The sequence below is a fragment of the Microcaecilia unicolor genome, chromosome 3, assembly GCF_901765095.1.
Source record: "Microcaecilia unicolor chromosome 3, aMicUni1.1, whole genome shotgun sequence".
In the NCBI taxonomy this organism is placed as follows: domain Eukaryota; kingdom Metazoa; phylum Chordata; class Amphibia; order Gymnophiona; family Siphonopidae; genus Microcaecilia; species Microcaecilia unicolor.
The window spans coordinates 60453957-60475694 of record NC_044033.1 but is presented as its reverse complement, the minus strand read 5'-3'; the positions used below and the strand labels follow the sequence as shown (position 1 = coordinate 60475694).

At 42.4% G+C, this 21738-nt stretch overlaps 1 protein-coding gene across 4 annotated transcripts in view; it reads right to left on the bottom strand.

Moving 5' to 3' along the window:
• LOC115465482 (zinc transporter ZIP9-like) overlaps positions 1-21738 on the bottom strand; it is a 90244-nt gene that overhangs the window by 44090 nt on the left and 24416 nt on the right. For 3 of the 4 annotated variants that reach the window (XM_030195969.1, XM_030195970.1, XM_030195972.1), the window contains one exon: positions 678-863. In XM_030195969.1, coding sequence (XP_030051829.1) covers positions 678-863 — 186 coding nt within the window. The remainder of the gene's footprint in view (positions 1-677; positions 864-21738) is intronic. The other variant, XM_030195971.1, reaches the window with a different exon arrangement.

Genomic DNA, 21738 nt, shown 5'->3' with positions numbered 1-21738 from the left:
AGTAACTTACAGAAGAGCAGCAGTTACACGCATAAGTGCTTGGTGCTATTCTATAACATGCATATCATATCAAAGTTGCATATCGTGTAACTGTAAGGAGGTATACACACAGGCGGCCCATGGTTGTGTCACCAAGTTACATAGACAACTTATAGAATACTAACAGTCGCGCAAATTGCATGGCCACTTATGCCAGCTATTGACCTGTCATAAGGGGGCACGCCTAAATTTCAGTGCGCCAAAGTGGCATTACGCTAGTATTATGTAACAGCTTAGGCATGCTCTTAAGTTGTTATAGAATTGGCACTAAGCGTGCCTCACTATGGTACCTACATCTTGCGCGACGTTATAGAATTGCCCCCATCTTGGCCATACGTTATTGGTCATATGTGATCAGATTTAAAAATGGAACAAAAGTCTCATGATCCAAGGTTTGTGATTATAAATCCTGCCCATAATCTGGAGATTTTACAGTAGGTGGGACTTATCAGACCCCACCCACTGCTTACAGTATAATGATCCCTTGAAAGTGTTTACATTTCAGAGTCCTTGATTTCAGAAGCTTAACAACATGAAACTTTTGAGCAGGGACTGTCTCTTTGTGTCAGGTGTTCAGCGCTGCGTGCGTCTGGTAGCGCTATACAAATGTTAATAATAATAATAATAATGAAACCTACCATGATAGGAACAATAGCTCCCAATCTGATCTACGATGAACATGAGAAGGAATCCCATGACCAAGGAGACACCAATGAAGAAGTGAACAGGGAAAGATGGGCTCTTTTCTGTCGAGTCTTCAGTTAACACATCCGAAATTGTAGCGTTGGCATTCAGCACACTGTTTCTGCAAAGCGCTTGAGCTGCTGCATAAAAATAAATTTTGTTTAAAAGAGGCACAAAAATGTAAAACACAAAATACATTTAAAGTTGAAAATTTATCTTGCTTGTTGGTTATTCTTTCATGGCTTTATTTCAGACAAAAGTTGAACAGTGTAAGCTTCCTATACAGTGCAAAAGAACGCCAGCAAACATAAATTCTCAAAACTGGTATAATTCAATAAAAAACTAAAATTAAAATAATTTTTCCTATCTTTGCTATCTGATGATTTAATTTTTTTAATCTTCTTGTTCCCAGTCTCTGGTTCTGCTTCCCTCTTTCTGTGCTCTTAACTGTTTGCAGGGCTTCCTTCCCATTTGCCATTTCTTTTCTCTCCTCCTTTCTTTTTTACTTCCAGCTGCACATCCTTCGTCAGCACTGGTCTTTCATATTGAGCTTTCTTACATTTTTCTTCCTATTTCTCAAATCTATCTACTTTTCTTCCCTCTTTCTTCTTTTCTCTTCCCTCCATGTACAGCATTTCCCCCTTTCTCTTTCTCCCATGGGTCCAGTATCTCTCCCTCTCTCTCCTCCACACTTAGTACCCCTTCCCTCCCTCAGGTCCAGCATCACCCCCCCATTCCCTGACGTGAGTCTGGCTTCACCCCCCCCCCCCCCCATGAGTCTGGCATCACCTCCCAAACTCCCTCTCCCCCCCATATGCCTACAAACTTGCTGTGATTGCCAGTGGTGATTAAATCATGCTGCCTCTGGCCTCCACAAAGCAACAGAAAGTTGGCCCCAGGGCTGCCTGATTTAATCATTGCTGGCAACCACAGCAAGTTTGTATGCTAGTACAGGAGGGGGGGAGGGGTGTGGAAAGGGAGGTAGAGAGGCAATGCTGGACTTGCAGGCAGGGCCGTGCCTAGGGTCTCCGGCGCCCCCCTGCAGTTGGCGCCTCCGGCGCGCCCACGTTGGCACCGCGCCGCCGCCCCCCCCCCATTGGCACCGCGCCGCTCCCCCCGAAAACAATCGCTACACTGCCCGCCCTCTTCTCCCCAGATCCTTTTCCTTTTTTTTTTTGGTTTAAATTTACCTCTGTCCGGCGGCAGCGTAGCGTCAGTGAGGAGGCGGCGCTTCCCCGCCCCGACATGTCTACTAGTCTTCTTCACTTCGCTAAGTGTCCCGCCTTCTTCTGACGTCATTTCTGACGTTAGAAGAAGACGGAACACAGCGAAGGGAAGACTAGTAGACACGTCGGGGCGGGGGAGCACTGCCTCCTTCTCAATGACGCTACGCCGCCGGACAGAGGTAAATTTAAACAATAAAAAAAGGAAAAGGATCTGGGGAGAAGAGGGCGAGGTAAGCAAGGTGCGGCGGGGCGCCCCCCAGAGGATGGCGCCCTCCTGCCATGCTTACCTCGCTTACCGTGTTGGCACGGCCCTGCTTGCAGGAGAGAATGGGTGGGGGTGATGTCAGACATGTAGTGACGTGTGCTGGTTCTGGTTGGGGTGGCACCTTGTTCCACCCTATAGCAACACTTATGTTTAGGAGTAACATTAATCAAACACATTTTTTCAGGAAAATAGAGATACAGAACAGCCTCCCAGAGAAGATGGTAGAAACAAGGATGGTAATAAGAATTATAGAAAGCCTGGGATAAGCACAGAGAATCCCTAGCTGTGAAGTAGTGAAGAAAAACAAAACAGAGATCAACTGACTCTATAGCATTCCAACGCTTTAATCATGAATCTTCCTGCAGGGAATATTTTTTTTCTTAGATCTAAGAACGTCAGGCTGTTTGAAATTACTTGGAAATTTATTTGTGTTGCTTTGTGGTGATGGTTAATAGAACAGGAAAGCCACAACTCTTCCATTCTGATTCTGCAGCTACACTGACAACAGGCCTGATTGATACATTGGTGGTTCCAGCTGCTCAGATGAAATAAATCCATTCCAAATGGCATAAAGTTGGCATCACTGGCAAGACAGGAGACTGAACTTTGAAAGTGTGCTTTCTCAAGAGGTCTACATAATGCTGTTATCCCCACATTCAGCCACTCTAAGGTCCTCAGTATAGCTGCACCTGCTAGTAAGGCAAGCTGCACAACTCCAAGGGATGGGACATAAAGAAATAGGAGCTTATGCCTGGAGGCAAATGAGTTTGATTGGTTCTGCTACAACAAAGCTCTCAGGATGAGCAAGAGCTGTTTGGAAGTGGAATACATTCTAAAGCAAGTCTCTTTTTGCGTTCAGATGTCTTGCAGATGGAAAAGGGAATGAGGTCTGACTACTATTTTCAGCCTTCAGTGATTAAGCCCCTTGTTTCTATACTCAAAGAAAATGGAAGGACATTGCTGGCTAGAGATACATCTTTCTGGACAGATTTACCAACTGCCTGGAGAGTTTCAGGCCATGAATAAGAAACGTACTAACTGAAAGTGGATTTCTAGTGTAGAAACCAAGCTTTTTAAGATGGAGAAGGGGCAACGTACAGAGGACGATATGGCTTTACATCAAAAGGTTGAGGACATGATTCAGAGAACAACTCTGAGGTTTATTCATTTCCCCAAAATTCTTACTTTACCTCCTCTGTTTTTGTTTTTAATAGTATTTTTATTTTATTGCATTTGTATCCCACATTTTCCCACCTATTTGCGGGCTCAGTGTGGCTTACAATACATTGTAAATGATGGAAATACGATTTGTTACAACTCAGTTATGGATTACATTATGAGAAGTTATGCGGAGACAAAGTCAAAGTATCATTAAGGGAATAGGACCGAGGAAAAGAACAATGGAACAGTGGAAAGAGACAGCGGGAAACTGATAGGGTAATGGAACATTAGCAAAAGAACATTTGGTATAACATTTTCTGTGAGTAACGGTATAAATGCGATAAAATTATGGGGAATGAGAATTCAGAAGAGAATGTATTGGTGTATTTCTGAAACAGTGAGTGTGGACTTCATGTGTTTTAATCCTTACAATAAATTTTGTCAAAGAGATGGGTCTTCAATAGTTTGCGGAAGTTGGTTAGTTTGTGGATCGTTTTCAAGTTGCGTGGTAGTATATTCCAGAATTGCGTGCTCATGTAGGAAAAGGTTTATGCGTGCAGTGCCTTGTACGTTATGCCTTTGCAGTTAGGGAAGTGGAGGTTGAGGAAAGTTCGAGATGATCTTTTAGCGTTTCTGGGTGGTAGGTCTATTAAGTCAGACATGTAGGCTGGGGCTTCACCGTGAATAATTTTGTGGACTAGTGTGCATACTTTAAAAGTGATGCGTTCCTTAAGTGGGAGCCAGTGTAGCTTCTCTCGTAAGGGTTTTGCACTTTCGTATTTTGGTTTTCCGAAGATGAGTCTGGCTGCTGTGTTCTGGGCTGTTTGAAGTTTCCTCAGTATTTGCTCTTTACAACCTGCATATAGTGAATTGCAGTAATCCAGGTGGCTGAGTATGAGGGATTGCACTAGGTTGCGAAAGACGGATCTTGGGAAGAATGGTCTTATTCTTTTCAGTTTCCACATGCAGTAGAACATCTTTTTGGTTGTGTTGTTTGCATGGGTTTCGAGTGTTAGATGGCGATCAATAGTGACTCCAACGATTTTTAAAGTTTCTGAGATTGGAAGGTTTAGTTTTGGTGTGTTTAAGGCGGTAAATTCATTCGTGTTGTATTGGGAGGTGAGTATAAGGCATTGAGTTTTTTCTGCGTTTAGTTTCAATCGAAATGCATCTGCCCAGGTGTTCATAATGTGTAGACTTTGGTTAATTTCTTTGGATATTTCTTTGATGTCTTGTTTGAAAGGGATGTATATTGTTACATCGTCGGCGTATATATATGGGTTAAAGTTATGATTTGATAGAAGTTTTGCCAATGGGATCATCATTATGTTGAAAATGGTTGGTGAGAGGAGTGATCCTTGCGGTACTCCACATTCAGGTGTCCATGAAGCGGACATAGTTGAATTTGATGTGATTTGATATGAGCGCAGGTTTAGGAACCCCTTGAACCAGTTTAGGACATTTCCTCCAATGCCGAAATATTCAAGTATGTGCAATAGAATTCCGTGGTCAACCATATCAAAGGCACTTGACATGTCAAATTGTAGAAGGAGTACCGTATTTTTTGGACTATAAGACGCACCGGACCATAAGACGCACCTAGGTTTTAGAGGAGGGAAATAGGAAAAAAAACATTTTCCTTTTTCCCTCCTCTAAAACCTAGGTGCTCCGGTGCGTCTTGTCCGAGTTCGGGATTGCCCTCCCCTACTCACGTCATGCGATGTTCTCTGGTGGTCTAGTGACGTTGGGGCAGGAAAGAGCCCCCTCTTTCCTGCCCAGCGCGCTGCTCTCCGTCCTCCTGTATGCTGCCTGATGGTCTCGGCGAGATTCAAAATGGCCGCCGAGACTTCAATTCTCGGCGGCCATTTTGAATCTCGCCCAGACCGTCAGGCAGCATACAGGAGGACGGAGAGCAGCGCGCTGGGCAGGAAAGAGGGGGCTCTTTCCTGCCCCGACGTCACTAGACCACTAGGGAACATCACGTGACGTTAGTAGGGGAGGGCGATCCCGAAATCGGACCTCGCTACCTTCGGACTATAAGACGCACCCCCCATTTTCCTCCCAAATTTGGGGGGAAAAAAGTGCGTCTTATAGTCCGAAAAATACGGTATATTGTTGCCGGTTGCGATCATTTGTTTGAATTTAGTCATTAGGGTAACTAATACTGTTTCTGTGCTGTGATTCGATCGGAATCCTGATTGGGCATCATTCGGTATTGAGAACTTGTTTAAATAGTTTGTAAGTTGTTTTGTTACCATCCCTTCGGTTATTTTGGTTATTAGTGGTATGGATGTTACTGGTCTGTAATTGGTTATTTCGCTTGCGCTTTTCTTTGTATCTTTGGGTATTGGGGTGAGTAAGATTTTTCCTTTTTCCTTTGGGAAGAGTCCGTTTTGTAGCATGAAGTTTACGTGGTTTGTTAGGTCTATTATAAATTGTTGAGGAGCTGATTTCATGAGGTTGTTTGGGCATATGTCTAGTTTGCAGTAGGATTTAGCAAATCTTTTAAGTGTTTCAGAGATGAGGTCTTCTGATAGTAATTCGAATTCGGTCCAGGTTCTGTCTGCTGGGTATATTCCGTCTTCTGGGTCTAGACTGTCTAGAAGTGAGGCGTATTCAATAGTGCTGGCGGGTATTTTAAGTCATAGTTGTATAATTTTCTTTTTAAAGTATTTCGCAAGGTTGTCGACATCTGGTATGTCTTTGCTGTTATTTGTGACTGGTGAGGTGTCTAGCAGTTTATTCACAAGGTAGAAGAGTTTGTATGTGTCTTTGCAGTTGGGTCCTATCATTTTGTCTATGCCTCTTAAATCCCTTCCACCTATTTATAGAATATATTTGCCTTCATTTAAAACATCCTTTTCAGGAGTAGAGTTTTCTCATTCTCCTCTGCCTTGCAGTACATTTAAAATATTGACACAACAGAAAAATTCTGAGGTGGATATATGTTCTCTAGCTACCTTGCTAGTAAATTTTATGATGGAACATGATACCAAACTGGTGTTTAGATTTTTTATAAGATACAGGGATGAGTTATTGTTTTGACTCTAAAACTAAAGCTTTCCCTGATGTCATAATGTCACTTATATTACACAGAAAAAGATGGGGACACTTTTTCCTGCTGAAAACTATGAAACATTTTTCTCTTTGTAACATCGTTGTAAGGGTTGAGTTAATTTTCAAGAAGTGAGTTATGTTTTTTTTACCCCTCTCAGCTCTCCTTTTTGTGTGTGATAAGAAGTTTTTGGTGCACATTATTTCACAGCAGACAAGACAGAGGGAATATCAACACAAAAAAGAACACTAGAGAAAGAGAGAGAGATGTGTATTAGGCCACAGGTGGAACAAACAAGCGGGACACAAATGTCACAGGGAGCAATCCTTCATTCCAAAAGCCGTCACGGCCCATGTTTTGGTGAAAGCCTGCATCAGGGGTCTGTCCGGTTGATGGTTAAACAAACACTAGATATCTTGCGAGTTCTCCTCAGTGCTAAACATGCAAGAGATAACAAGAAAGATTCTCCACACAGTAATTACCCAAATGACAGTCGTTTTGAATCTCTAATGTCAGCAACAACTGTCATCTGGGCAATTGCTGTATGGAGAATCTTTCTTGTTGTCTCTTTAATGCTTGGCACTGAGAAGAACTCACAAGATATTTAGGGTTTCAACACTGACTGGGCAGACCCCTGATGCAGGCTTTCGCCGAAATACGGGCCGTGTTGGGTTTTGGAATAAAGGATTGCTCCCTGTGAATTCAGCATCTGCTAGGCCCGGGGCAGAATCAGACTGCCGCAAGCTACCCCCCACTCTCATCGACGGTCCCGCCTGCTTGCTTCTCTTACTTTTCAGTCTTTGCCTCCAAGGGGGGGCCTGGGCCTGGCGTGGGCAAGCCACTTCCTGCATGCCTGCTCTCACAGTCTGTCCTCTCCTTCTCCTGTCTGTGCCAAGAGTCAGGACCCAGATAATTGCATTAACGTGATATCGCGCTAATGCAATCATCTGGGTCCCGGATGGCATGCAGGAGCAGGGGGGATCTAGAAGCAGGCAGCAAGAAGAAGCTTACCGGCACCGTAACTTTTAACATCTGTTGTCTACCTAAGCTACATCATAATAATATTTGCATATATTAGAAACTGAATGCACACTAGTCTCTCTTTTGGGTACTCAGCTGGTTAAGTGTTCCTCAGGGACTAGGCTGAGAAACTGTTTTAAATGTAACTTTTTTTTCAACACTTCAGAATTTAAAATAAATGGCTTAGAGATAGCTGTTAAAATATTCCACAATGACACCCTTACTTCTACTAAATAAGGTGGCACCATCTCATTCTAATAACAACAACAAAAAAAAGCGAGCCATGGTGCAACCCAAATCTTTGCTTGCTCAAGAGACAATAACAGCATAAAGAACACAGATGGAGGAAACAACACAGACCCTTTTACCATTCAAACAAAAGGCCACCATTACAAGTAGATGATACAATCTACAGAACAAGCATACTATTAATAACAAATCTCCAGAGCTCCAGATTCAGGGACACTCTATAAAATCGATCACACAAAATTCAACATCCATATCCCTTTCTGCTAGTGAACTATTTGCATATTTTGCAACTAAAATAACGTCCTTGCAATTTTCCCTCACTACACACCATCATGATCCTCTCTCTCTGACAGACACTAGTACAAAAATAATCAAACTGAGTCTCCCAACGAATCACACCACACATGGACAACTTCCTCATGCATAACTTATAGCAAGCTTTTCATTCAATTTGCCCACTACCTCTCACTTACAAAAAGGTATTAAGAGAGTCAAAACTGATAATAGCAGCTCATGGTCTAATACCCGCCACTTTAAATCAAGAAATTTTACAGTTTTCCCTTCCATATTTACACAACTTGATAACTTCTTCTCTTGAAACTTCAACCTTACCACAAGTATGGAAATCCGCTTACATCAGACTGAAGATGAAAGACTCAAAAATAGGGACAACTCTCATAATCAAACTAGCGACCCATTGTAAATTTACCTTTTGTACCAATATTAGTAGAATGAATCATAGCAGAAAGATGCTTGGGTGCAGAGGAAGAAAAGTTTTGGAAGATACTAACTGCCTTCACCCACATCAGGCAAGATTTAGGCTCCAGGGCAAAAAAAAAAAAGTAAGGATGGACAATTCGCCTTCCAATGAAATCCAATATGAGGCTCATACAGTTGCGCCAATATGTTTATTTACTTCAAGTACCAACTCAAAAGGACTCAATATTCATTGAGGTATCGGAAGACAACACGGAGCTGTGTTTCGACTTGGAGATGCCTGCATCAGGAGTCATGCAATCTTGTTGAATCTTTCTCTATTGGTAAAAATCACAAGGTTCACAAAAAAACCTAACAAATATCACAGCAGCAGAATGTAGTGTAGATACACATTACCCAAATTTTGGAAACCTAGCACTGCTGCCATTCAGTTGAACGTGGTATCAGGAAAGAGAACGAGAATGCCATGCACATCTCAATGACAACACTGTAATGTCAACAAAGGTTTATTGGATAAACCAGACAGCCAGATAAGCGAAAGTCGGATAAACGACCTTCCTCCTGCAGTTTCTTCCTGCTCCTGGGACTGTCAGACGAGATTTAGACTCCACCACAAACAAGAAACCACTCATTCTTGGCATCACTACTTACACTTATACAAGACTAGATCAAGATAAAACAGTGGCTCTTATCTCTGACTTATCTGCGGAATCAGACCTCATTAACCATACAGTTTTACTCAACAGGCTTCAGGAAAGAAGTAAAACAGAGAAAGGCATGAGTGGAACCAGGCAAGCACTAACAGATCCAACTCCCAATACTTTCTCACCTGCATTGTTCTGCAAGACTCTATTCTGGCTCCTATCGTATTCAACATCTTCATCGTCCTACAAGCAGGATTAATTCAAGACCTGGACCTATCATTCATCTACGCATATTATTCAAATACTAACAACTTCTTACCCTATACAAATAAATGAGATTTTAGCAATAAATAACAAGCTCATCATCATTGCAAACTGGCTACAATTGCACAAAATTAAACTCAGTCCAGATAAGACTACAGCCTCTCTCTTTTTTTGACAATCTTAAATCACACTTCCTATTCCCTTCTCATTAGCCAATGTGAGACTTAACTGAATCATTAAAGATACTCAGAGAAAGGTATCTAATCAAAAACATACATCACTACTAGTGAAAAAAAATCTATAAAACTTAAGATGCTTCATTCAATTTGGCCTCTTTTTGATCAAATGTATTTGTGTATTATATTTATGTTTATTTTGTTTCTTGATATACCACCGTTACATTGATGAGATTAAAGTGGTTTACAAATAATAATAATAATAATAGCAGAGAGAAAAGAGCTCCATAAATGATAGGAAAAATTCATACAAATCAAAGATCAAAGGCAATCACACAGCAAATAAATCAATAAAAAACATAAAATAAAAACAAGAAAATTAACATTAAAACGTGTTATCCTCACACAGACCTACTGGCAGTCAGGCTGGCTCAGAGTGGTGCCAAACACTAGGTTGAAAAAATGGGTTTTAAGAGATACTTTAAATCTGGGGAGAGGTCAGAATGAAGTAGGAAGGAAGATCATTCCACAAGTTAGGGGTCAAGAAAAAGAAGGCAGCAGACCTAGTTGATTCATACCATGCAAAACAAGTTGAGAGAAGAACAAGGCAATGACCATCTAAAGAGCGAAAGGCATGGGCTGGGGTATATGGAAAGGGGACTGCCAGAGTGCTAATTTATGTGAGCAAGGACCAAAATCTTAAACCAGGACCAAAAAGAAACAGGAAGCCAGTGTAGTTGAAGAAGCAAAGGGGTGATGTGGTCATATCTCTTAGAATTAAGAAGCAGATAGGCAGCAGAATTTTGAAGGGTCTGAAGATGGCATTGTTGAGTTTGAGTGATACCAGCATATATAGAGTTGCAATAATCTAAATGGGAAATAATAAAGGCACGAATTAAATTTAGATTGTAAGCTCTCTTGAGCAGGGACCGTCCTTCCCCATGTTTAAACTTGTACAGCGCTGCGTAACCCTGGCAGCGCTATAGAAATGCTAAGTAGTAGTAGTATATAGAAGGAAAATCTAAGAGTTTATGAATTGACTGTAAATGCTGTAACCAGAAAAAACCTAGTTTAACCACGTGGGAAACTTGATGTTCAAAAAAAGCTTAACAGTCCAAATATCACACCCGTTCTCTTATACTGAACCACTATAATATTCTTTTTCAAGGTTTCTGAGTTACTGATATCAACCGCCTTCAACTGATCCAGATTAAAAACTCATAACAGTAGCCAGATCCCTGATACGTGGTATATCAAAATATGAATGCACTTGAAACTTCATGCACCATTTTGACTACAAGATCGACTTATTAAATCCAATCTTGCAACTTTAAATACATGAACTTTGTAGATTAATCTCTGCAGGTACCAAGATTCATACCTTTATTCCATCTAGAAGTGCCAAAAGTAGTGAGATGGACAAAAGGACAGATAGCTATTGAACCTATTTATTTACATTTTGATATACATGAACCACATCAAGATAAAGATGTATTTGACCACACATTCTAAAGCAAAATGTGTTAAATCCTTTAAGAACTGCCAAATTAGCACACACTGGAGAAGGCCAATGAAAAGCAAAGGGTCCTCACATGATTTGACATTATGTTATTCAAGGATCTGTTGTAGGAAATATGATACTATAGTTGGTTGCTGAAACCTTTTCCTATCATGTCTTTAAAGTGGACTGTAAGACGATATCCAAAGATGAATGTCAAATGTTCAACATAGATACCAGAGAAGCTCAAGATTTGTTTAAAATGTCTTGGCACTAAGAGTCATGGCCACCTCACCCTTGCTTTCTAATTGCAGCATGCGTCTGTGTTTCTCTGGTTTTCTTCTCTTCTACATTCTTTATTTGCTTATGCAAGTTTATGTGCATCTGTGTGTGACTTATGATCTTCTTTCTATTCTTTGTTTCATCACTGTCCTTTCCTTTGCATGACATAACCAAATGATCTTCCATATGCATTCTGAACCCCTTATCTTTCTTATTTCCAGTTAAAATGCAGGCCACCTCTCTTATAATTTCATTTCCTTTATTTTCTTTTGTTATTCAGCTTTTTAAAAAAAATGTATAAGGCTTAGCTGACATTTGGCAATTGGTGGTATACATTAGTTAAATAAAATAACTAACTAAAAGTGCCAATGGACAGATACATATTTGTGACATATACATTTGTGACATATCAAACATATAAACGGCGAGTGACCGTACTCACTCGCAAATGCGCAGTAGACTTCCCTGTCTGTCCCGCCCCCGCGTCAATACGTGATGACCGGGGGGGGGGGGGGGCGGGAAAGAGAGGGAAACTGCGTGAAGGGGAGGGAACCGCTGAGGTCGCCACCGCTACCCCCCCGAGGTCGCCGCCACTGGTACCCCCCCGGGGTCGGCGCTGCCGCCACCCCTCCACCCGGCCGTCTCTTCGCTATTCAACTTACATCTCCGCAGTAGGCAGATCAGCTGACCTGCCGTTGGCCTTCCTTCCCTGCCTGTGTCCCACCCTCGCTGACGTTACGTCACACGAGGGCGGGACACAGGCAGAGAAGGAAGGCCGATGGGAGCTCAGCTGATCTCTGCCTGCTGCGGAGATGTAAGTTGAATAGCGAAGAGACGGGCCGGGTGAAGGGGCGGCGACCCACCAGCCCGTTTTAACGGGCTTAACGGCTAGTACATGTATATTATATCCTATAATTGTATTTAAGTTGTCTTAGGTAGTGGTAAATATGGCGAATGATGATTCCTCTATTAAGCGATAACTTTGATTATGATCTGAATCTAAGCAACTACCTCGATAAACGTGCTAAAATGTCTTCCAACCCTTGGATACAGACATGATACCAAAATTCTCACTTGGATTCCATTTATCTTCTTTCCTTTTGTCCCTTGTCGGCATTGGCTTTTAAAGGCATTTCAACTAGTGATCTTAGAGGATATGATTAACATAATTATTACCTCCCTGACTGAGAGTATGATTTCAGCTCACATTCTCTAGTACAACCTACTATAAAGAATCCTTGACAATTCTTGCCCTGGAGATTAATCGTCCAGTAGCGAACCTTTCCTTCCCAAGAAAATGAGTAGAACATGCAATTTTAATTCAACTATCACCTATTTTGGTTAAAATCGGTACTCTAGATTCCTTCCAGGCAGATTTCCAGAAAAGACACATGATAAACAGCTTCAGGCTCTGCTTTAGACAAGTTACCTCAAGGTACAGACGGGGGAGGGTGACACTAGATTACTCCTATTATTAGAACCATCATCTACTATTTATATCAGAGACCTAGAGAGAAAAATAGCATGATTAAGAGAAAGACATTCTGAATTGGTTCAGATCATTCCTAGAAACAGATTTTAAAAAGGTAGAACTGGGTAATAAATGGTCAAAACCATGGCCGGTAACTTGCAAGGTCCCTCAGGAGGCCATTATACTTTTTATTATATTTTCTATTTATATCCTCTGGGATGATCATGAGAAGGTTTAGAAGATGTTCTGCCCTCTCACTGGATGATTGGCATGCAGTTTAAACCAGAGAATAGGACATCACTATGAGAAGACTCAGAACTCTTGAACCAAAATCTTTAATGTAAAATGCAGTAATCAAATAAGGAAAAATAACTTAAAGTTCAGATGTGCTGGACAAGATTTTTGCCAGGCAAACTAGAAGCCTGTTCTCAACCAGCTATTTTTAGCGAAAAAGGCTGGCAGAAATTCAGCAATATGCTGAGTAGAGATGCTGTTTATGCTTTTACACTGTTGAAATCTTGATAGAGTCACAATAGCTTGAAGGGGTCATACAGCAAAATACAGCATAATCAGTTTTAGTTCACAGCGGAGATATGCTGCAGACAAACTCTTACAGATCCGATGGAGAGAGAAAAGATGGGGGGAGGTAAATTGCCCAGGATGCACAGAGAATAAGGCAAGCCAATAGAAAGAGTTCCATAAGACACAGGGAACAAGACGTGCTCTGAAAGAGCCCATTGCAAGGATTTGTAGTCTTAATATATACCCTATCATCTGCCTCCATGCAAATAGGGGGCAGAACACAAGACATATGCTGATATTCTGTTGTGTCTGCCACTTCATCCTGACCCAGTCAAAGTCACCAAAATGTTCTCAGGTTTTTAAGAGGCTGTTAGAAGATGGTGGATAACCTAGATCAGAATACAGCAAAAAGTGAAAAATTATAGGTGAATAGTTATCTCCTGACTCCGCCAGGATAGAGTTTTTCCACCTATTAATAACAGACTAAGAATCTGAGAGTTCTATTATATTCAACAGTAAACAGACCTAGGTTACATCAGTTGCCAAGAGGGCATTGTTTAAGTTATACTTGGTCAAGTACAGCTGACATCTTCTCCCGTGCTTAGATTATCTTAGAGTTGTTACACAGGCTTTGGCAACATTAATTTTAGACTACTGCAATAGTGTATTTAGGTCTGCCAAACACTACCCTTTGCCACTTGCAGTTGATCCAGAATTTGGCAGCTTACGTGTTGTTTTTGGCTGTGGCCGTATAGAAAGAATCACACTTGTCATACACTCATTGGCTCCTGGGCAGGTAAAGTTTAAAATAGCTAGACTTGCTTTTAAGGCCAACATGTTTTATATTTCTCCACATCTTCCATTCAGAGCACATTATAATATACTAGTAAAACAGGCCCGTTTCAGGAGCAAATGAAACGGGTGCTAGCAAGGTTTTCCTCCCCAACCCCCCCTTCTCCCTCCCTCCCTACCTACCGACCCCTTCGTCGCCCCTTCTCCCTCCCTACCTACCTACTTACGGACCCCTTCGTTGTTATGACTCCATTGCTCCGCACCTCTTGGACGTACCGGACGCCATTGCTCCGCCCTCGACGTCATGACGTTTGACGCGAGGGCGGGGCCCCTAGCCTGGGCGATTTCAGTGGCTTCACCACCATGGTCTTACGAACCGTTCTGCAAGGAAGTGACAGTGACGTCACTGTCCTCAGAACGTTGAGGGTGAGTTTTATTATATAGGATTAGAAACAATACATACTAATCTAAACACTCAAACATACTAAACATGATGCAGCTTATCCTATATAATAAAACGCACCTCCAACATTCTAAAGCTGACTGCATGGCTGAGGCATTCCTGCTCTCTGTATCCATCTCCTGAATTGACATCACGTACTTCCGGGTTCGTCACAAGCAGAAGTGACCAACCACACGAGGTTTCTCGGCTTCAGAATGTTGGAGGTGCATTCTATTAAATAGGATTGGTCAGTTCCTTGAAGCACAGCCAGAGCTCAGCGTCCTGCACAGTAACGCTCAGACACCAGAGAGAGAGGGGGGGGGGGGCTGACACCAGAGAGGGGGGGAAGGTATCTCTGTCACACACACACTCTCTCTCACAGTCAATGTCTTTCTCTCTCTCACACACTCTATGTCTCACACTGTATCACATTCACTCTCTATGTGTCACACAGTCACTCACACACTCTCACAGAGTCTGTCTCTCACACACACTCTCTCTCTCTCGCACACACTGTATCTGTGTGAAACACACTCTCTCTCTCTCACACTGTCTCACATACGTACTTGCACACACTCTCATTCTCACACACACACTTGCACCCAGACTCACTCTCTCTCACACACACACACTCGCACATTCACTCTCTCTCTCACACACAGTCACTCTCATATACACTCTCTCAAACATACACACTCCAAGGAAAACCTTGCTAGCGCCAGTTTCATTTGTGTCAGAAACGGGCCTTTTTTTTACTAGTAATATATAACAAATTAGCATAAATTGCCATATTAAGTACATGACATTCTGAAACACAAAACGTACTAGTTTTCCAAATAAACAGATTATTTCTCTTATGTACTGCCTGTACAGATACTAGGAACGCCAAACAGTGGAGAACAACTACTACACTGTACAGTTACCAGCCCATACTTTGTCCTCTTCCAGCCAATTTTGTTTCTATGTTCCTTCTCGGAAGATCCTACTGCTTACTTAATTCTGGAACATATTTTTTTTTACATGAAGTGCCAACTTTTCGGAATGTATTACCACTAGTCTTCTAGTTGGAGCTTAACTACTTATTCTGTAGATAGCCATCTACACTGTTCATCCAGAGCTACACACGTATGAATTTATTTCTGTTCTGGTTTTCTACATTCTAATGACACTATTTATTTTGCATCTTTTAATGACTGCATTTATTTGTGTAGGGGAACTGAAGAAAGCTCCAAATAATTGATTGCTTGTTTCCAAGTGAGTAGCAGCATGCTATGTGTTCTGGGAAGACACTGTTTTCCAAAAAGGGGATAGTGCTGGGCAGACTTATACGGTCTGTGCCCTGAAAATGACAGGTACAAATCAAGGTAAGGTATACACAAAAAGTAGCACATATGAGTTTATTTTGTTGGGCAGACAGGATGGACCGTGCAGGTCTTTTTCTGCTGTCATCTACTATGTTACTACGTTACTATGTTTCCAAGATCAATTCAGCATCGGCTGGCATATTTTCTAAGAGTGATTTCAGGGCTCTCTCTATGTCTGAAGGCAGGGTGTAAGCAAAGTTTTTTATGCATGATGTACCCAATTTGCATGGGGGCTCTGTGTGAGATATGGATGTTCATATTTCCCCAGTATTTTACAAAAGGCTCTGCTGAATTTGGGACCTTTTATAAAATCTGTACAGTGACACCAGCAAATAAATGTGCAGAAAACTACATATGCAGAAAATAAAGAGCAGCAGATTCAACATATAAGTGCCAGTGATTTTACACAGATGTGCCAATTTTCATACTTTCCCTTTTCTTTCTAAAGTTTCAGAAAACATAAGAACATAAGAAAAGCCATACTGGGTCAGACCAGTGGTCCATCTAGCCAAGTATCCTGTTTCCAACAGTGGCCAAGCCAGGTCACAAGTACCTGGCAGAAACCCAAATAGTCTAAAAGATATATAAGGAGAAGGGGCACTTCACTACATAGGAATGCACAAAATGTGGCTAAATATCTTGAAAAAAAAAAAGTAAGCTATGCAGCAGAATCTATACACTATTTTTATGGCAAAGAGGCATCATGCAATTGTGAACCAGGCTACTGGATCTCTTATAGTACATAGGAGCCCTTTTACTAAAGGCGCACAGGCGCCTACGCGCGTACAACACACATCAAATTGGAATTGCCGCCCGGCTACCGCATGCCCCGGGTGGTAATTCTATTTTTGATGTGCATCCAAAACACACGGTAGAAAATTTTCTACTGTGTGGCGCTTACCTGGTGGTAATCAGCAGTGTACACGCGCTGATGATTACCGCCCAGTTAACGCGTGAGACTTTACCGCTAAGTCAGTGGGTGGCAGTAAGGTCTCAGGCTGAAAATGGCCACACACTGGTTTTAATTTTGCCTCACATCCATTTTCGCCCCCTCCCCCCCAAAAGACCTTTTTTGTAGGCACGCTGAAAAATGGACGCGCGTCCAAAACATGTGCCTTACACCAGAGCAGGCCTTTTGTTGGCGCACCTTAGTAAAAGGGCCCCATACGTATTTCAAATTTGGAGCACTCTCAATTGTGTTAATCATCTGCCTCAAAAGCAGAGGAAAGAATTTAAGAGACCTGCTGGTGCCTTCTTTTTTACCGCCTGAATCTAATTTGTCCCCCAGTTTCCCTTTGGGAATGCAAATTTCCCATGTACAAATTGCAGTTTTTGCTCTATTTCTTTTTCAGGAACTTCTGTTACATTGAATGCCCATGTGGTGAAGTTGAAGGCACCTACTAACTGTAATTCTACAACAGTGGTGTATGCCATTTGGTATCCATGTAATCCGGTTCATGTAGGCAAGACCCTGCGTGCCTTCAAGGCAAGATTGCTGGAGCACAAGAGCTGTTTAAGATGTCAGGATGTGGCTGCTCCTTTGGTACAGCACTGCCTTTCCTTGGGACATTTCTCTTGAACAACTGACTTTTGTAGTGTTGGAACAAGTACTACAGAGTTCCCGAGGAGGAGATTTGAATGCTTGCCTGTGTTACAAAGAACGTTGCTGGATTCACTTTTTGGACACTTTAGAACCAAGAGGTCTTAACTGATCCTGTGATGTTTAACATTTATATTTTACTATCCTACTGCTTTTTCCCTTTTGTGGTCCTACATATGTTTCTTTAATTTTTTGATTCAGTTTTTTTTTCATTTTTTGAAAAATGTTTTTAATTTTTTTTGTTTTGGAAATATCATTTATAAAACATACACGCGAGTGCTGTTAGTCTACAAGAGCCACAGGGCTAATTATTATTCTTTTTCATAATATCTTCACGTTAATATGTTGTCCTTTTAAAATAGCATGAAGCGCTGCACAATTGTGAGCTCGATGATCGAGTTTTTAAAGTTAAGAATGCTGTTAAGTGTTTTCAGTGGCAATATCTGGGATCTATTTGTGTTTTTAATATTTTACAGCCTGTAGCAATCTTTTTCAAAATTGCCGCAGAAGCAGATTGTTCAAACTGAAAAGCCATCTTGCGGTCTGTGGGTGTCAGGAGTAAGAATATTAAGTATCTGAGTCACTGGCTGTTAAGTTGTTTTTATGCTTAATGTTTAAATAATAAAATGATATCAGGCTTTTGAGGCAGATGATTAACACAATTCAGAGTGCTCCGGATCTGAAATAGCTGTGCGCTACAAGAGATCAAATAGCCTGGTTCACTACTGTATGATGCCTCTTTGCCATAAAAATAGTGTATAGATTCCATTGCATTACTTACTTTTTCAAGATAATTTAGCCACATTTTGTGCACTCCTATATTTTGCTGAAAAACCCAAAGAATGGCAACATTCCATGTTACCAATCCCAGGGCAAGCAGTTGCTTCCCCATGTCTGTCTCAATAGCAGCCTATGGACGTTTCCTCCAGGAACTTGTTCAAAACTTTTTTTAAACCCAGATACACTAACCGCTTTTACTACATCCTCCAGAAAAAAGAGTTCCAGAACTTAACTTAATATGTAGTGGAAGAGTGGCCTAGTGGTTAAGGTGGTGGACTTTGTCCTGGGGAACTGAGGAACTGAGTTCGATTCCCACTTCAGGCAGCTCCTTGTGACTCTGGGCAAGTCACTTAACCCTCCATTGCCCCATGTAAGCCGCATTGAGCCTGCCATGAGTGGGAAAGTGCGGGGTACAAATGTAGTAACAAAAACAAACAAAAAAACTGTGTTGAGTGAAAAAATATTTCCTCCTATTTAGTATTTCCATGTAACTTCCTTGAGTGTTCCCTAGTCTTTGTACTTTTGGAAGTAGTAAAAAAGTCGATTCACTTCTACTCGTTCTACACCACTCAGGATTTTGTAGACCTCAATCATATCTCCCCTCATCCGTCTTTTTTCCAAGCTGAAGAGCCCTAACTTCTTTATTTATTTATGGCATTTATATCCTACAATATTCCCACCCACGGGCAGGCTCAATGTGGCGTACAATAGTCTATTAAGCAAACAATAGTACAAAATACAGTATACAAGGTCGCAAGAGGGAAAGAGAGAGAGGAGAGGTGATAATTTATCGCTGAGATAGTCGTGGATCGAAAGGACTTTAGCCTTTCCTCATATAAGAGGAGTTCCATCCCCTTTACCATTTTGGCTGCTCTTCTTTGAAACTTTTCTAATTCCGCTATTGAGCTCATTTTCGAAAGAGAAAAACATCTAAAAAGTGGCTTAAAGCAGCATTTGGATGTTTTTCTCATAAAAGCGTCCAAATCAATATTTTCAAAACCAATTTTTAGACGTTTTTGAATGAAGTCCGGCAGAAGTGCGCTTAAAACACATGGGGGCGTGTCAGAGGCGTGTTAAGGGCAGGATCTGGGCGTTCCTAAGACTTGCACATTTTACAGCCGTAATGGAACAAAACAAAACCGTCCAGGACTAAAACTAAGACATTTTGAGCTAGACCTGTTTTTATAACAAATAAGGCACAATAGGGTGCCCTAAATGACCAGATAACCACTGGAAGGAATCAGGGGTGACCCCCCAATACTCCCCAAGTGGTCACTGATCCCCTCCCACCCCCAAAAATATGAACAACAATATGACTTCCCAGCCTCTATGACAGCCTCAGATGTTAGAGCCAGGTCTATTAGAGCAGCATGCAGGTCACTGGAGTAGTGTAGTGGTCAGTGCAGTGCACCATGGCATGGGAGACTCAGGTCCCTATCTTCCTCTACCTGTCACATTTGTGGTGGAAACTGTGAGCCCTCCAAAACTCACCAGAACACTGTTCCCACATGTAGGTGCCCCCTTCACCCATAAGGGATACTGTAATGGTGTGTAGTTGGGGTGTAGTGGTTTTTTTTTTTTTTTTTGGGGGGGGGGGGGGGGGGCTCAGCAGACCAACTAAGGAAGCAACAGTGAGATGTGTATCTGGGAGCATGTTTTTGAAGTCCACTGCAGTGCCCCCTAGGGTGCCCCATTTATCTCCTGGGATGTCTGGGGGACCAGTCTACTAAAAATGCTGGCTCCTCCTACATTGCCTGATTTTGTGCGTTTTACACATTTTTTTTTTTAAAATGGACCAAAAAACAAAATGCCCAAATCACAAAACCTTGTTCAAAATAGTATTTTTGGGAAAAAAATATAGACGTTCTTCTTTTTTTGAAAATGACCTCCTTTTCTATTCATATTTTGAACATTGTTTTGCAAAACGTCCAAAGTCAGACTTAGACTTCATATCGAAAATTTCCCTCCACATCTTTTTTGAGATACGGCGACCAGAACTGAACACAATACTCAAGGTGAGGTTGCACCATGGAGCAATACAGAGGCATTACAGTATTTTCGGTCTTATTTACTATCCCTTTCTTAATATTTCCTAGTCTATGATTAGCTTCTCACACACAATGTTATCTCAAATTCTTCACCCTTGCCAGTCCGGATTTAGAACAGGTCACAGTACTGAAACAATTCTTACCTCTCTGCTTAGTGAGCTTCATGGGAGATTTGATAGGGGGGTTTATTGCTTTGGCAATTTCTTTACATCTTTCTGCTGCATTCAACATGGTAATCTTGGTCCACTCCTCTAGAAAGAGTGAAAGGCGTCCTCCTACAGCTGTAAAGGAGGAGTGGACCGGCGCACCATCATTGAGAGGGTCGCCCTTGAACTCCAGGCCTAGCACCGGCCGCTGTGGATCGCTTGTCCGAGTGAAAGGAGTTCCTCTGCTGAAAACGGGCACGTTGAGTAAACCCAGCAGAGCGCCCCTGGCGATACCTTCTAGCTTCACGGAAGCAAGGTCTAGAGGAGGAGGGAACCACCTGACTCTTGGAAGAAGGCCGCGGCCTATCCTCAGGTAACCGCTGGGGTTTAGCATTCCCCAGGTCTTTAACAATCCTCTCCAAATAACAGAAGTCCCCGAAAGGGCAACTTCACCAGTCTTTGCTTAGAGGCCATGTCAGCCGCCCAATGCCGTAGCCATAGAAGGCGGCGGGCGGACACCGCCACAGACATCTGTTTAGCCGAAGCTCTGACCAGATCATAGAGGGCGTCAGCTAAAAATGACAAGGCCGACTCCATGCGCGGTGCAACCTCAGTGAGGGACTCCGCACCATCCACGGGCTGTTCCACTGCCTGTTGTAACCAAGAAAGGCAGGATCGAGCAGCATAAGAACTGCAAACAGACGCCCAAGGCTAGGCCCGAAATCTCAAAGGACCGTTTTAACGCTGATTCCAGGCGCCGATCCTGAATGTCCTTCAGGGCGACCCCTCCCTCTACTGGGAGAGTGGTCTTTTTTGTCACAGCCGTGACTAAGGCATCCACTTTAGGCATCCCAAAACGGGCCAAGTGCTCCTCACTCAGAGGATAAAGATGCCCCATCGCCCTGGCCACTTTCAATGGCCCCTCTGGGTCAGCCCATTGAGCAGAAATAAGCTCTTGGATGGAGTCATGCAAAGGAAAGGCTCGAGCAGGCTTCTTAGTACTCGCCATCCTCGGATTACCAGAGGAGGCCTCGCCTTGAACAGGATCATCAATAGACAGGACCTGAAAGGAATCAGAGATAAGCGCTGGCAGCTCATCGCGGTGGAAAACCTGAACCGCAGTGGGATCATCCAGATCCAGTGGCAAACCGGCACCTTTCTCTGGCTCTTCAGACCATGAAGGCCTGCCAGATCCCTCAGAGTCCCCCACAGCCCGACCACAGGGGGGGGGGGGGGGGGGGGGGAGGTGCGCCACTCTCCGACGGGGAATTTACCCATGTTTAGCGTGCATCC